General features: G+C 45.9%; 1 protein-coding gene across 4 annotated transcripts; it reads left to right on the plus strand.

The window, feature by feature from the left end:
- The first annotated feature begins 45 nt into the window (after window positions 1-45).
- LOC140693993 (GDP-fucose protein O-fucosyltransferase 2-like) lies at window positions 46-6,775 on the plus strand. 4 transcript variants are annotated; one of them, XM_072957498.1, is made up of 4 exons: window positions 46-289; window positions 1,646-1,896; window positions 5,086-5,143; window positions 6,737-6,775. In XM_072957498.1, exons 1-3 carry the CDS (start codon window positions 174-176, stop codon window positions 5,127-5,129), a joined length of 411 nt encoding a protein of 136 aa, XP_072813599.1. In that variant the 5' UTR covers window positions 46-173; the 3' UTR covers window positions 5,130-5,143; window positions 6,737-6,775. The 4 variants fall into 4 exon arrangements, 3 of the variants coding, with proteins under 3 accessions (XP_072813599.1, XP_072813600.1, XP_072813601.1); XM_072957499.1 differs by having other exon boundaries at window positions 6,734-6,760; XM_072957500.1 differs by lacking the exon at window positions 6,737-6,775 and having other exon boundaries at window positions 5,014-5,097.
- The last annotated feature ends 8,964 nt before the right edge of the window (window positions 6,776-15,739 follow it).

Consider the following 15,739-nt stretch of genomic DNA (forward strand, 5'->3'; position numbering starts at 1 on the left):
CACACATCTAGACTCGGGAGGATGCACGACGCAAGCGCTAGGGGAGGGCCCCGCGGCGTTACCATGGTTACAGGCACCGCGCGCCGCGCGGGCCAGCGTGCGCTTCTGGGGCGGGGAGCGGGCTCCGGAAGTGTGTAACTGCCTGGGACCCATGGCGGCATTTGCTGCTGGGGATGGCGGCTTGCTTGGCCTGGCGACTAGTTCTGGCCTGGTCAGTCGGCGGCCGACATCCTGTCTGGGGCGGCGTCCCACAGACGGTAAACGTACTTCCGCGCCGTCAGCGGGGCAGGTGGACATGAACCGGGATGGGATCGGGGTAGGGGTGTTGGCCGGGGAGGGCTGTGGTGCCTGGGAGTGTGTTGGGGCGGGGCGGGGCAGGGCTTGGGCACAGCCTCAAGCTTTCCTCCCCATCAGGCCCTGGGGCTAGGGCCGCGAGTCTGGGTCGCCCTTGGTGGCCGTGGCCTCCCAGAACCCCCCGGGAAGGGCAGGCGGAGGACCCATCTTAGATGAAGCGGGGCCTTACCCGGGTTTTGAAGAGCCCCAGAATCAGATGTTGGAATGGGGTTGTTTATCAGCCTTGTTTATCTGCAGGGAAATTTCAGTCCCATCCAGATCTTGATTCCTTCTGTCAACCTCAGGAGTAAGACAAGGGTTAGTGCCGGTAAGCAGTTATCTAGGGCTTGACTCAAACTGTGCGGGATGTAGGGATGGCAGATTGGACGCTCTCTCTTGAATTTAGCAGTCTTCTGGGATTAGAGGCCCCGGCTGAGGATTACATCCTCATCTGCAGTAATGGAGGTTGTGAGAAACACACAGAGAAGGGAGGGTTGTGGTGGCCGTAACTAATTACAGAATCCAGGACCCTTGCCTGGCTCTAGTGTAGAAGAGTCTCGCCTAGGATAGGGCAGCAGTTATCAAAGTGTATCCAAGGCCACTGAGGTGCAAGACCATTTTCAAAGAAACGCCGGGATGTCACCTGCCTTTTGCATACTCTTGCTCTCCCGAGTTCCTGTGGGGTTTTGCAGGGAAACCCTGGCCTGTGATATCACAAAACAGGGAATGCAGTGGCAGATAGGAGAATTCAGCTCTCACCAGTCCATAAGAGATTTGCAGAAATTAAAATCACTGCTATTCTTCTCACTAATGATTTTTGTTTTGAAAAATAGAATTAAATTTAGTTTAAGAGTATTAATGGTAACATACAGTAGATTGTTAATATTTTTAAGTGAATTCATACACTTTTTCTAACTTCTTATTCAACTTATAACACAGGAAATATTGATAGATTTAACTCACATAAATGACAGCCTTTTGGAGTTCTCAGTAATTGTTAAGATTGTATACGGTTCTGTAGAACAAGAAGTTTGAGAGCCCCTGGGGAACGGGTGCTCAGGTGCTAGTCAGGTGCTTAGTGGTGTTAGACAGACACCAAGATTTCTTCCGCAACTGTTCCCGGACTTGAAGTAATTGACCACATGGAGATGGGTGGGCAGTGCCTCCACTTTATAAACCAGAAGCTGCTGAATGTTTCTGGAGTCTAGGCCATGGGCTATGCAGGGATTCCCGTTGTATCTGTTCTATCTAAGCCAGGATTCCTGTGCAGAGGCCTGGCCCTGAAGACCCGCTCTCCTTTGCTCCCTGCCAGGTACCTTCTGTGTGACTTGAACCCTCCAGAGGGCATCAGCCTCCATAGGAACGTCTGCATCCACATTGCCTTCCTCCTGAAGACCCTGCTGAAGATGGAGGAGCCGGTACTGGTGCTATCCCCTTGGGGCCACCTCTACCACTGGCAGAGCCCCGACATCAACGAGGTCTGGATTCCCTGGTCCGACTCCTTTGACCTCCCAAGTCTCAATAGAAACATCCCTGACATTGAATACGAGCAGTTCATTGCAGGTGAGGTGGTGGTCATTTAACTGGGGCCAGGTTGTCGTTGTCCTGGTTCTGATCTGAACATCGGGCCATCTTACTTTGGGCTTGTCTGTCTGCTTAGGGGCCCTGCTCATGTTTCCCACACTGCAGGTGAATTTGGTTTTTCCATAGTATTTTCGGGAAATCAATTTGAAATGTATGAGCTCTATGTCCCCTCACCTGTCAAAACCCTGGCCTCCTGGTGAGATGGAGCGGTGACAAGGAGGCCACTGCCACTGAGGCCTTGTCCGAGAAGGACTCACTCCCTGTGCACTCAGGGCTGTTCTTACCTGTAGGCAAACACAATGTGTGTGTGTAGCAACGGACCCGTGCTAGAGAAGATATGTAACTGCCCATCCAGTATAATTTGGTCCTGCTCAAGTTACCCATTTTAAGTTTTTTAAGAAGGAAGAGTTCAAGATTTTCTCCGAATAAAGTTATTTAGAGCTTATCAATTTTTTTAAGTTGAAATGTGTTTGATTTACAATGTTTTGTTAGTTTCAGATATACAGCTGTTTTGTTAGTTTCAGGTATACAGCATAGTGATTCAGTTGTACATATACATAGCCTATTCTTTTTCAGGTTCTTTTCCATTATAGGTTGCAAGATACTGAATACTGTTCCCTGTGTTCTACAGTGAATCCTTGTCGTTTGTCTGTTTTTCATATAGTAATTTTTATCTGTTGATCCCAAACTCCTAAGTTTTGTTTATAAGTCTGTGAGTCTGTTTTTGTTTTATAAATAAGTTCATTTGCAACATTTTTTAAAAATTCCACATATAAATGATATCATATGATACTTGTCTTTGTATGACTTATTTCACTTATTGAGATCATCTCCAGTTCCATTCAAGATGCTGTAAATGGCCTTATTTCCTTCTTTGTTATGACTGAGTAATATTCTGTTATATCTAAATACCACATCTTTATCCAGTCATCTGTCAGTGGACGTTTAGATTGCTTCTATGTCTTGGCCATTGTAAACAGTGCTCCTGTGGACATTGCGGTGCAGGTATCTTTTGGAATTAAGGTTCCCTCTGGATATATGCCCAGGAGTGGGATTGCTGGATTAGGTGATAAGGTTTTTTTTTTGTTTTGTTTTGTTTTGTTTGTCTTTTGAGGAATCTCCATACTGTTCTTCACAGTGGCTGCACCAAACTACATTCCCACCAACAATGTAGGAGAGTTTCCTTTTCTTCACAGCCTCTCCGGCATTAATGGTTTGTGGACTTTTCAATGATGGCCATTCAGACTGTTGTGAGATGATAACATTGTAGTTTTGAGCTGCATTTCTCTGATAATTGAGCGATATTGAGCATTTTTTTATATGCCTATTGGCCATTTGTGTGTCTTCATTGGAGAATTGCTTGTTTAGTTTTTCTGCCCATTTTTGGATTTGGTTGTTTATTTTTTTCTCATTAAGTTGTATGAACTATTTATATAGTCTAGAAATTAAGCCATGGTCAGTCTCATGTTTTGCAAATATTTTCTCCCACTCCATAGGTTGTCTTTTTGTTTTACTTATGGTTTCTATTGCTGTGCAAAAGTTTATAAGTTTAATTATGTCTCATTTATTTATTTTGGCTTTTATTTCTGTTGCTTGGGTTGCTTAGTTTGCCCTAGGGAAACATTCCTGAGATGTATGTCAAATAGTGTTTTGCCTATGTTTTCTTGTTAGAAGTTTATAGTGTCTTGTCTAATATTTAAGTCTTTAAGCCATTTTGAGTGTTTCTTTTTGGTTTTTTTACGACTCTATTGTATGCTTTTGATTTGTGGTTACCTTATTCTTCAAATATATCAATCCATTACTATATCTATTTCCTTTAGACTAATAATCACATAGGCTCCAACACATCCTAAGAATAACGAAGAAAAAAAAAAGAAAAAAATTTATATTTTCTTGCTCCCCTCTCCCATTCCCACATTTTTTTATTTTGATATCCTTTTTCATTTTTACATCTTTAAGTTTATTCTCTTGTAAATCGTTACTGCATTTCCAATTATGGTTTTCCTGTTTCTATAGCGTCCTGCTTCCTTTCTGGTTAGAATAGAACCTTTAATGTCTCTGTTAGGTTCAATATTGCTGAGTTATCTCACCTCCCCCCCCAAGCCTCTGAATACTCAGTCCTGGAAAGCTAAACCATTCTAGCCTTCATCGGTACTGGGAAAGCAATCTTCAAAGTGGGAAAAAACATTCAAAAATAATATTCTGTGAGTTGCTTTCTACCCTTGCCCGGAGATGAGGAACATCTGAAGGTGGAAGGAAAAAGTTGGAGGTGAGGAACACAAAGTCTTTTCTCCTTTTGCTTCTGAAGAAATGATTGCTTTTGTAATTAGTGATGATGCCCTTTAAATTGGTGAGATCGAGATTCCACAGCTTCAGTGCCTGTGAATAACCAGCTGGGAGAAAGCTCTCTAGGGCCCTTGCAGTGGGAAAGGCAGCCCCTCTGAGCACTTGTTGTTCTGTGTTCTTCCTGCCTCCACACGGGTTCGCTAGGCACCATGCAGGAAAATGCAGTTACCCAAGGTGGAGGACGGGGAGACCCCTGCTGTGTGGCAAGCCACAGGAGCCCACACATGAAGGACAAAATGTAGAATAGTGGGACTGTCATAGGAACAGAGGATGGTTGAGACCCAGGATAGTGTCCTGGAGTCCAGCAGCCAAGGTTGGTGGGGCAGATGGGGCCCTGGGTCATGGGCAGTCCTTGAGGGATCTGAAGCAAAGATAGGAACCAAGAGACTGGATTCGTGTGGGGATATAGTGCCCCTTGGAGGCTGCGGGGCAGCTCAGCGAACCCAGGGGGAGCGGGCACATCCCCAAAGCTGGGTTGGCAGGTCAGAACCAACTCACTGGGGACCGAGAGACACTGAGTCATTTTTAGCCTTTTGTCCCTCTTCCTGGAAAAGAAACTGCTGCCTGTTAAATAGCCTGTGTCGTTAGTGAGAATTAAAGACATGAAGCAAGATTGCGTCAAAAGTCATCCATTGTGTAGTCCTTAATAAGGGTCAAATGCAAACTTGAATAGATGAAATGAAACATTCATCAGAGGATTTTAAAATCCTTTAAAATAAAAATTCTTGCTGCCTTTGTTCTTCATTTCAGGGTTCACTTGGTGACAATAATAGTAAACAAAGCAACAGCAAACCCTTAGAGAACTCTGTCCTATTGTTGCAGGAACGCTCTTTTCACGACAATTCAATGAGTTGGCACCAGTATGAATTCCACTTTAAAGGTAAGGACATTCATTAATCACACTGCTAATAAATGGCAGAGATGGGACTTGAACTCAAGCTGTCTGGCCCCAGAGCCCCCTCTCAGCCCCTTCACTGCAGCTCATCACTTGGCATGCCCAACACAGCCAGCATTTAAGAGCAGTGTGACCTTGGCCAAGGCTACTTCACCGCTTTGTCTCTGATTCCTCATCTGTAGAATGGGGGTGTGGGCAGTGAACTCTGTGAGCTCAGTGGTCACTTCCTCCTACTCTGCTATTCTACTGCTTTGAGTTAGTTTGGTAAGTATCTGAGCCCCTACATGGCCCACACCTGGCCTGGCGCTTTGCTAGGCCCTAGGTTACGGAGAAAAGTAAGATCAGCCTGCTTCTCCGAGGAGCCTGTGTCCCTCCATGGGAAGCAGCTGCGAGGCCCAGGCTCCCTCACTGGTGGTCGGGGGCTGGGCAGGAAAGTCTGATAAGAGAAGATGGAGGCAGAGCCCCTCTGGGAATAGTGGTGGCCACACAGCTCTCAGGAGCGAGAGCCTATGTCCAGGCTGCTGAGAGGGGTGTCCTCATGAGGTCAGTAGTCCCCCCAAACTAAGCCCTCAGGACAAAGATCCAGCCACCCCTGCAGTGTCACCATAGAGCCTGTCCATCCTCATCACGGTGCCTCTGTGCTCCTTTGTCCTGGGGCCTCTCTTCCCCCTACACCCAGAAGCCTTTTCTCCCTCTCTTCTCTGAGTTTCCCCTCACTTCACCTGTGGCCCCTGCTTCCTGGGCCACCATCTCTGGAGTTGACGCTTTGCCCCCTCACACCCCCCTGTTTGATCAGGTGCCTGGATTGACCTCCTTGTGCTCACTTTCCACCTTCAGATCACTGCTCCTCCTCTCTTGGGAGCACCTAGAAAACCCAGATCCTTTCCTAGCAGTGCCTGCCACCCTGGCCTCCCTGCTCATCTGCCTCAGTCAGGAGCACCTGGACCACCAACTCTGTATTGCCTCACCTCCTACCAGCAAGACTTCAAAGTTGATTCTCCCTCCACCACCCAGTATGGTCATTTTAGGGTCTTCCTCTCCGTCAGCCTGAGCCAGCCACCCCCCATTCACCCTACCCCCGGGCTCATACCCGGGCGTGTCTCCATACCAGTTCCAGCCTCTCTCCTTTAAGTGCCCACCTCTAGCCATCCGGCTGCTTCTCCACCAGCCCCCCTGGCCCTCCTTCACCCTCACTGGGGCATCAAGCACTGACTCCTCTACTTTCCTGCCTGTCCACATTGCTCTTACTTCCACTTCCTCAACTTCCATCTCTGCATCCACAGTCAGCACTCTATGACAAACAAAACCCCCTTGACCCTTGATCTTTCCAGTTCCTCACCAGGACGACTTCTATCTCGGTTCACCCAGCTCTATTTGTTCTGAGCCTGCAGGCAGCAGGCTCTCCCAGCACAGATTTCTAAGACGACAAATCAATGCCCATCATGTTGCCACTGCCTTGTAATCCTCCAGGATTTCTCTAGTGAGCACATTTCCCCACTTATCACTCAGTGGTGTCAACATTCTCTGCTCTCTGCACACCTCTAAGCTTCCCTCTGTCTCTTCCCTGACTCCCAGCAGATGGCCTTGCCTCCTGCTTCAGAGAGAATGACATGTTACTTGAAGGGAACTCGCTCACCTGCAGCAAATCTGCTCACCTCACCTTTTATCTGTCCCTCTCCCACCTGGACTCTAGCTGTAGTTGTTCTTAATTTAGTGAGTTTAGTTGACATATATTTACAAAGTTAAAAGCATAGCACACTATAGGCTACCTTCTAGGGCTTACTTTTTCAATTTAACATAGAGTGTATGATTCATCCATTTAGTTGCACGTACCTGCAGTTCATTTGTTTTAACCGATCTTAAATATTGTGTGTGTGAATATAACATAAGAGAAGGGTAAGCCAGGATTCAGGATGCTGGTTACTTCCTCTGAGAAGAGGCCAAGAGCAGGATAGGGAAAGAGGACACAGTATGTCACTGTCAATATTCCTGTTATGATGCTGGGTAATATGTTCATAACTGTGTCTTATAATATTAATTTTAATACGTAAATATCTCTGACAGACAACTAAGATGAGAATGTGTCATGAACCAAGATATACAATGGGTAAAATTACATCATTATTGTTATGTAATCTTGTTATATATTAATCATAATCTTACATTATTTATTATGGGTTATATATTATATAGATGCATGAATTATATATTATGTATAAAAACACCTATATATGTATTATATACAATCTGATAAATAAACAGAACATAATATGCTAGTATATCTTCTATTATGTGTTATTTAATAAATAATAACATACTATATCCTGTTATACGACATGGCACATTATCTTTAATAAAATAAGAAATCTGTCAATTATATTGGTAATTAGTAAAATTTAAAAAAATAGCCTGCAATTTTTAACGCCGACACCGCTCCAGCTGTCACTGTCTTTTCTCTTCCCTTTTATGGTCGAGGTCCTCACAGTGCTATCAGTTCCCCCTTTCATCTCCTTATCCTGAACCTTCCTCCTCCACCCTTCCCATGCTGCCTTCTGCCCCGGGGTCCCTCTAGTCACCAGCGGCCTCTGGGGCACTGATTTGCGGGCAAGGTCTCATGCCCCAGCTCACCTGCCTGTCTGCCGCCTCTGCCACCGCTGGTGGGGTGGGGTGGGGGCAGAGTGCACCTTTTGTCCTGGAAGAGAACACAGCACAGACTCAGTGACCAGCAGCAGGTGTGGCCGGGACCTGCAGGCCTGGGGGGAGAGCCAGACTGTCTGCATCCAGACCGGGGGCACTTGAAGTGTGAAGAAACCCAGTCCTCACTGCACCTGAAGTGAGAAAAACACCTTCAGGTGAGTTAAAGTGCTTATGACCTAGGTCTGTTGGCTGGAAAGGACAAACTGGCCCCTAAGGGGAGGGTAGTTGATATTCCAGGCCCCACGAAAGCCCTAAGGGCTGGCGGAGAACCAGGCTGGACATTCCACTGGACCCAGTGCCGCCTCAGTGGTGGGGCCTTCGGGAACAAGCAGAAAGCCCTCGGTCTCTGGGGGGAACGTGGCAGTGAGGGAGCATCCCTGCAGCGAGTAAAGTGAAGTCAGGGCCTGTGGGATCCGTTTTCATGGCCACATCGAACCTCAGCAGAAGCCACAGCAGGAGTGGATTACTGTCTCTCCAGCTGTCATCCTCGTGTCTGAATGCCAGGCTTCAGACCCGATCCCCTGGGGCGCTAGGACAGTTATAGACAGAGGCGGCTCAGGGAGGCCTCAAGAGGGCGGTACTGGCCTTCCTGCAGACACGATTACACGAAGATCAAACAATCCATCTATGGAAAGAAAATAAGAACCATGGTCACATCTGGACCCCAAGCTTAGACGTGGTGTAATGGGTGACATTTACTGACAATCCAGCGAGGTTCTGGCCAGAGTTAGAGACCAGGGCAGCAAGCTGGGAGTGACACTGAGGAGTATCATTGTGCAGAGGCTGGACTGGGTGTCTGCAGGCTCCTCCCAGGAGAAGCCTCAGTGTTTGGGAGGTGGCTAACATGCCTCCTTCGTGTCAAAAGCAAGTGATGCCACCTGCGGAAAATCAGCTGTAATCCTGAGATGGGTCAGCCCTGGGTGATGTGATAAAGGCTCCTACAATAAGGGGGGGCCAGATGAACAATGAACCAACCAACAGGCTGAGGAGATTCCCACCTGTGTTTATCGTGCTTTCATAGCCAAAAATGAGGAGAGAGTTGACTGGCTCACCATGAATATTTTAACAACTTGAGAGGGTTCCAAGTCTCACTGCATTTAAGTGTCACCTGGAGGAATTCAGGCAGTGTTTAGACCCAGGGGAGGCTAACGGCCTCTCAGTTCCTCATCAACCTGGCAAACCCACCAGCCCTCTATGGCCAGACCTTGGCAAGTGCCTTCCCTTGTTATAACAAAACCCTTCCCTCGCACGCCTGTGGTAAGCTTTTTTTTTTAATTAATGGGAATTTGGATACCTTACAGCCTCCTCAGACCTTTCCTTAGGGCTTCTCTCCTTAGACCCCGGCAAGGGGGCCCTCTACCCTGGGTCCTGCACTGCAGAGGGTCCCCCTGGCCCTGACACTTCCTCTGGCCGTGCCCTCCATCGGGTGGGGTCAGCAGGGCCAATGGGACATGGTCATTGGCTCCATCCTGTGCTCTAGAAACCCAGGACCCCGATTGCCCCGTCTCAGCAGCCCCTGACCCATTTGTAGTGCCTGCACCGGCTCTCCCTGGAGTTCAAATTCCCAGGACCCACAGAGAGGCCAAAGGGCAGCTGTTTGCATGGAGGGTATATGCAGAGCCCTGACGTGAAATCTGAGTGTCCCCCTGTGCACATCCAAGGCCCCTTGTGGCAAGGGATGGACCCAGCATTGGGAAGAAAAGGGTCAGGCTAGTGATCAGAGACTGAGAATCAGCTCTCCCCGCACGCTCACTTTCTTTGCAGGACTCCCCGGGGTCTGGGAATTCTAATTTTGAACCTGGTTTTCCCCTTACAATGAATGTATATTTGTAAAGGCAGGAACTTACAACCTCCTGCAATTAAAATGTTTAGATATATAGGATGTGAGCTCCCAGGTATGCTCTGGAACTGCACTTCCAAAGGTCCAGAGCAGTTATGTTGGCTCTACTGAGACTATAAGTGGTAAAGACCATCTCCAGAGAGGAGGGGCTCCTGCTTCACTCCCCGAAGACAGGATCTTCTGAGCGGATAAAACGATGGACACTGAGACCCTCAATTGTAAATTGATTTAGAATAACGCCAAAGGTGTGTATGACGTGTGTGTGCTCACATACGCTCCTGAGGAATTGTGTGGTACATGACTGTGAGTGTGTGTGTGGCTGTGAGCGCTTGCGCCTGGGGATGTATGTGGTTGTGAGTATGCTATGTTTGTGTGTGCGTCTGAGGACGTGTGTGGTTGTGTGTATGGTAGGTGTGTGTGTGATACATGAGTCCATGTACGTTTGTGTGTAGGGAAGTATGTGGAGCCGAGTCAGTGTGTCTGCACGTGTGTTTGTGTACGTACATGCATTAGTTTTAACAGTAGAAGCTGTCCTTTAGATTTCTGAAGTAGTAAAATTTGTATGATGTCTTTTGCTGTATAATTAAAATTTTAAAAAATCTCAGTCACCAGAAATTTATTCCCCCCCGAGTCTGATTTTTTTTCCATATTGATATGTCTTCACTTTACTGATAAGGAAACTTAGCTTAGAGATGCTAACTGACTCAACCAAGGGCATGGAGCTCGCGCGCCCAGGGCCAGGACGCAGTCCAAGCCATGCTGCTCCAGAGGCCTGGAGCCCTGCTCATGATCACGCGTGGCCTCTTGGCGGGGGAACAGATTCTGATGGGCTGTGGCCAGCGTGCAGGCTGCCCAAGCCTGGGGCTCGGGAAGCTGGGCAGAGAGTACCAGACAGCAGACAAGAGTGAAGTCCTGCTCAGAATTCAGATAGGTTCCTAGGTCTTGGATGAGTAAGGAGGCTTACTGCTCATCCTTGATCCCTTTGCTGGTGGCCAAAAGGGACCAAGGCCCACGAGAGCACTTCTGGGAGCTGCCTGCCAAAACCTGAAAAAGGACTGCTCTGCAGTAGGAACAGAGGAAGGAAATGTCGCCTCTTGGTGGACATTCTTGGTGATGGCAGTAGGAGGCCTAGCAGCCTTGGTATGGGGGTGGCAGGACAAGGTCCTAGTGGATGATCGTTTTCACCTCTCTTAAAAATCATTGCTTCATATATTGTATCCATTTAGTGGTTTATTTTAGGATGGTAAATATGGTCTCTGTTATTCCATATTAGCTGGATTGAATAATTTTTTTATTGTTAATTTTCTCCTAAATGATTTGGAGCTATATTGCCTTTTAATGAAAATTCTCTCTAAATTTTTATAAATCATCTCTAAGTTCATAACTTTATATGTAATTGGACCAGTATTCCTATAACACTATCAAAAATGAAATAATCTATTAGATCCTGTTCCTCAATAATGATAAATTTAGCATATTTTAACTCTCTGCTGTTCCAGATTGTGTGTGTGTGCGTTTGTGTGTGTGTGTGTGTGTGTGTATGTGTCCTCCAGTTGCTACTTTTTAGACAGTTGCTTTCAGTTTGTTATATTAACAATGAAAATATAGGTATAACCTTCTTGGATTTCATTGCTCACTACCACTATTTAATAATATGTCTTTCCCACTTTTGAGTTATTTCCTTATCGGGAGTTTCAAATCAACTGGACGTAAGATTCACTAAGTTTTTTCGAGCAGTGGACTTGGAACACTTTCATGTCCATATGCAGCTTTATGTTCTCCTCCTCAACAACTCTCAGCGTGTTGTTGTGGCCCAAGCCTTGTTTTAAAATATGGCATTTTTTTATCACCAAAAAAACAAAAAAGATTTCTTCATTTAAAGTGCTGTCTTTGTGTGGCTGGCTAGTCTTGTCTGGTGGATAGAGATTTCCTTAACCTTCCTCCTTCTTTTCGCCATAACTCGGATTCATTGAGATGCATGTTTTTACAATTTCTCAGATGGGCTTCCGCTTTGACTTCCGCTTTAAAACATCACCCCACTCTTTTTCTCCATGCTTATTCCTGAAAAAGTGAGCTCTCTATTGGATTAAAGATGGTTCCCTTCAGAGATGTGTGGCTCCCTGTCCAAAGGTCCAAATGAAGAGAAAAGGAAAGATTCCTGTTTCTGGTGGTTACATTTTGTCAGCTTAGAGATCTAGTTATCCGTGTGGCTGCGGTGGAATCTGCAATATTTTGGCTCAGAGTTTCCTTTTTCTGGCTTCCTAAGGGAGCTGCATTAGCTGGGGTCACGGCGCTGTGGCCGTTGTCAGGATCCCGGGGCTGAGGCAGCCCCTCTCCACCCTTGTTATTTTGATCTTGCAAACTGGGTCCCAGCTATGCGAACCCTGCACATGGTGGCCAGGGTTGCCCCCCACGTGACGTGTCTCCAGTTCCTCGGCATCCCTCACTGCTATCAGCTAGCTCCAGTAAGGGTAATAGCTGGCTTCCACTGCGGTCCTTCCTCCTTCCTCTCCAGGCAGGCCCTCCTTTCCCACTAGTTGTCCCTATACCTTCTCTCCTGCGCTACATAAGCTAAAGGAATTCCTCAGCATTTCCAGCTGGTAGATGGCGCTGTTCTATGTTTGGACTCCTTCTGTGTTTGCAGTGGAAATTTAGGAGGTGGAAAGGAAGAGCTTGGGGTTTCTCTGTATCTAGGGGCTCCCTATCCAGCAGATTCAACTAACTGTTATTTGAAAATATTCTTGAAAAAACAGAAAGTTTCAAAAAGCAACACTTGAATTTGCCATGCACTGACAACTACTTACATAGCATTCATGTTGTATTAGATACAGTGAGTAATCTAGAGATGATTTAAAGTGCACAGGAGAACACAGCAAAAGAGAATGTGACAATGAATGTACGTGTGTATTCATGTATAACTGAAAAATTGTGCTCTAAGCTTGAATTTGATGCAACATTGTAAAATGACTATAACTCAATAAAAAATGTTTATATATATATATATATATATATATATATATATATATATATATATATATAAAGTACATGGGAGGGTACACATAAGTTCCATGCAAGTCCTATGCCATTTTCTACAAGAAGCATCAGCATCCATGGATGTTGATATCAGGGGGGAGTCCTGGAACCAGTGCCCCATGGTTACCAAGGGATGACTGGAAGTCCAGGCTCCTTATCCCAGCCTGCCATGTCCCCACGTGGTCTGACTCCTACCTGTACCACACTTCCCTTGTCACTCTCCTCCAGCCCTGACAGACTGCCCTCTGATTCTTGAACAAGCCACACTCACTGCGATTCATGTCTGGCCCCTAGAAATACCCGTTACTTTCTGAGCATGGCTCTGCTTTCACAAAACGGGTTGCATTGTCACTAGTGAAGACAGTGTGGAATTTCCTTTAAAAACTGAAAATAGACTTAACTCATGATCCAGACTTCCCACTCCTGGGCATATGTCAGAAGAAAACTCTAATTTAAAAAGCCACATGCACCTCAATTCTCACAGCAGCACTATTTATAATAGCCAGGACATGGCAACAACCCAAGTGTCCATCGACAGTTGACTGGATAAAAATGTAGTAGTATATTTATACAAAGGAATACTACTCAGCCATTAAAAAGAACAAAATAATGCCATTTGCAGCAGCATGAATGGATGTAGAGATAGTCATTCTAAGTAAAGTAAGCCAGAAAAAGAGAAAAATGCCATATGATATCACTTATATGTGGAATCTAGAAAAGGACACAAATGAACTTAAATACAAAAGAGAAACAGACCCACAGACATAGAGAAAGAAACTTACGGTTACCAGGGAGAGAAGGGGATGAGAAGGGATAAATATGGGAATTGGAATAGTTTCCCTCTTGGGAAGTTATGGAAATGTTAGCTATCTTGATTGTGGTGATGGTTTTCTGGGTGTAGACATCTATCAAATTTATCAAATAGTACATGTAAAATATGTGTAATTTACTATACAGGAATCATACCACAATAAAGGTGACTGTATAAAAAAAAAAAAACAAAAGATTGGCGGCATTGTGTCCTATGATTTTATGTGTCTTTAGTGAGTGGGTCTTCAAGATTCTGGTCTGCCATATTTTCTGAACCAGAAGTGCCCTCCTTCCCTTTTCTCTGATAAACTGTCAGTGGGTGGCATTTATTCCCGTGGCTTCAACTTCTCTCTGTCCACTGATTAACTGTCAAATCTTTTCCAGCAAGGACATTTCATTTCAGTCCCAGAAATATACTTATAATTGACAAGTAGACATTCCCACTTCATTAGCCCATAAAAATCTGAAGCTCTGTGTGTTTGAATTTACACTCGCTCAGAACTAGGTTTACTTCTTCAAACAATGGCATCACTATCCCATCTGTTTTCCGTGACATACATCTGGGAGTTTTCTACTCCCTTACCCCTGTCAGTACTACAATTCTATTCTTCAATATCCCCCAACTAAGTCCCTGCTTCTTGATTCCCACTGCATTAATTTACACCCCTTGCTAGTCTCCCCAGTGCTGTTCTTTAGAGTGAACAATCCACTTTGCTCACTTTTAATGACTAATCTGTGTCACTCTCCTCCTTAAAACCCCAAAGAATTCCCCGCGGCGTATGTGAGGAAGTCCACGCTCCCTGATTTAATGTCACACCTTCTAATCATCTAGTTGCTGCTTTTTTTCAGCCTCAGCTTCCGTTAGTTCCCCACAGCCTCTAGCCTCACTGACCTTCCTTCCCTAAGTGCAAAGTGCTCTTAGACACGACCAGACCTCTGCACGAGACACAGAAGCTGCGGAGTATCCCGTCCCCACCACACACTTTCCTGGTCTAGAGATTTGCTGGAATCCTTCAGATGTCAGTGCAGAAAGCATTTCCTCTCTGACACCTTCCTTACCTTCTAGAGAACCCTGCCCCAGGCAGTGCAAAAGCCCCTCTGAACATGCAATATATATGAAGCCAAGTGAGTCTTACCACATTGTTTTGAAAACCTATTTAAATTTGTCTCTTCCACGACACACTATGATCTCCTTGAGGGATGGGGGGCTGTGTGGTATTTGTCTAGACAGCTAATGTCTGGCACAGACCCCGGGCCATCGGAAAAAGTCTGCTGATTCATCAAAAAGAATTGTCGTCTTTGCGACGTAAGAAAGACTACATGAACTCTGATCTTACACCATCCGGCAGGGGTCAAAATAATTTCACATAGAACTACAGAGGCAAAATATGTGTATTCTTTTCCTCTTTTTGAGCCCGAGATCATAGGCATCCTGGAACGTGTCACTCTAAGCTGTCTGTCCCCTAGGCTGTCACGTCCAACTTCAACATATTTTTTAGAAGTTGTAAGGATACGTGTACATCACGCCATCTTAGAGCAAATGGCGCTTCAGCCAGACCCAGTTTAATGTCCATATGAAAATCAGAAATCTTCCAAACTGAGGCCTGAGGAAACATTTCCCTTCTCTCCTTCCAGTCTGTCTGCCATCTGCATCCCATATCCCCACTGCTCATCTGCGTCAGACCACCTTCCATCTAGAAACATTTCCGGTTGGACACTTGGATGAGAACTAATTACAGCAGTCATGAAAATGACCCCATGAATGTAGGCTCTGCACAACAAGGATGCTTTGACCGGAGGCCTCAGCCATGGCCTGCAGGGTCTGTTCAAGTTTTCTGCCTGGCTTCCCTGCAGACGTTGTGCAGAAAATCAAGCCTGTAGTTAAAGTCATAGAAGGCCCAAGAAATCCAGAAAAATAGAGTGAGAGTCATCTCCTTGGGAATATTTTTGAAAACCATCCACTAAAGGAAGAAGAGATTTAAGAGGTTCGTTTCAGAGCAGATTATGTCCAACTGCAGGTGGGTTAGTTTTGTCATTGTTGCCCTCTAGTTGGCTTTCTGCTGCTTCCAACACGCCTCTGTTTAGAGAAGTGGCCTGGCCCTCAGAGCAGAAAGGTGAGCTGGGCCTGGAGACAGCCAAGCTCCTCTGCTGTGTAGTATACCGCTGAGAAGGAAGGGATGGCCCAGGGCTTCCTCTGACTC

This window comes from Vicugna pacos, unplaced genomic scaffold, assembly GCF_048564905.1.
Source record: "Vicugna pacos unplaced genomic scaffold, VicPac4 scaffold_20, whole genome shotgun sequence".
In the NCBI taxonomy this organism is placed as follows: Eukaryota; Metazoa; Chordata; class Mammalia; order Artiodactyla; family Camelidae; genus Vicugna; species Vicugna pacos.

Excerpts from the sequence above, each read along its gene's own strand:
- LOC140693993 (XM_072957498.1), top strand. The coding sequence starts at position 174 with ATGGCGGCTTGCTTGGCCTGGCGACTAGTTCTGGCCTGGTCAGTCGGC. Across the intron at positions 290-1,645 it reads CCGCGCCGTCAGCGGGGCAG|GTACCTTCTGTGTGACTTGA; the intron begins GTGGACATGAAC and ends GCTCCCTGCCAG. Across the intron at positions 1,897-5,085 it reads ATACGAGCAGTTCATTGCAG|GAACGCTCTTTTCACGACAA; the intron begins GTGAGGTGGTGG and ends CTATTGTTGCAG.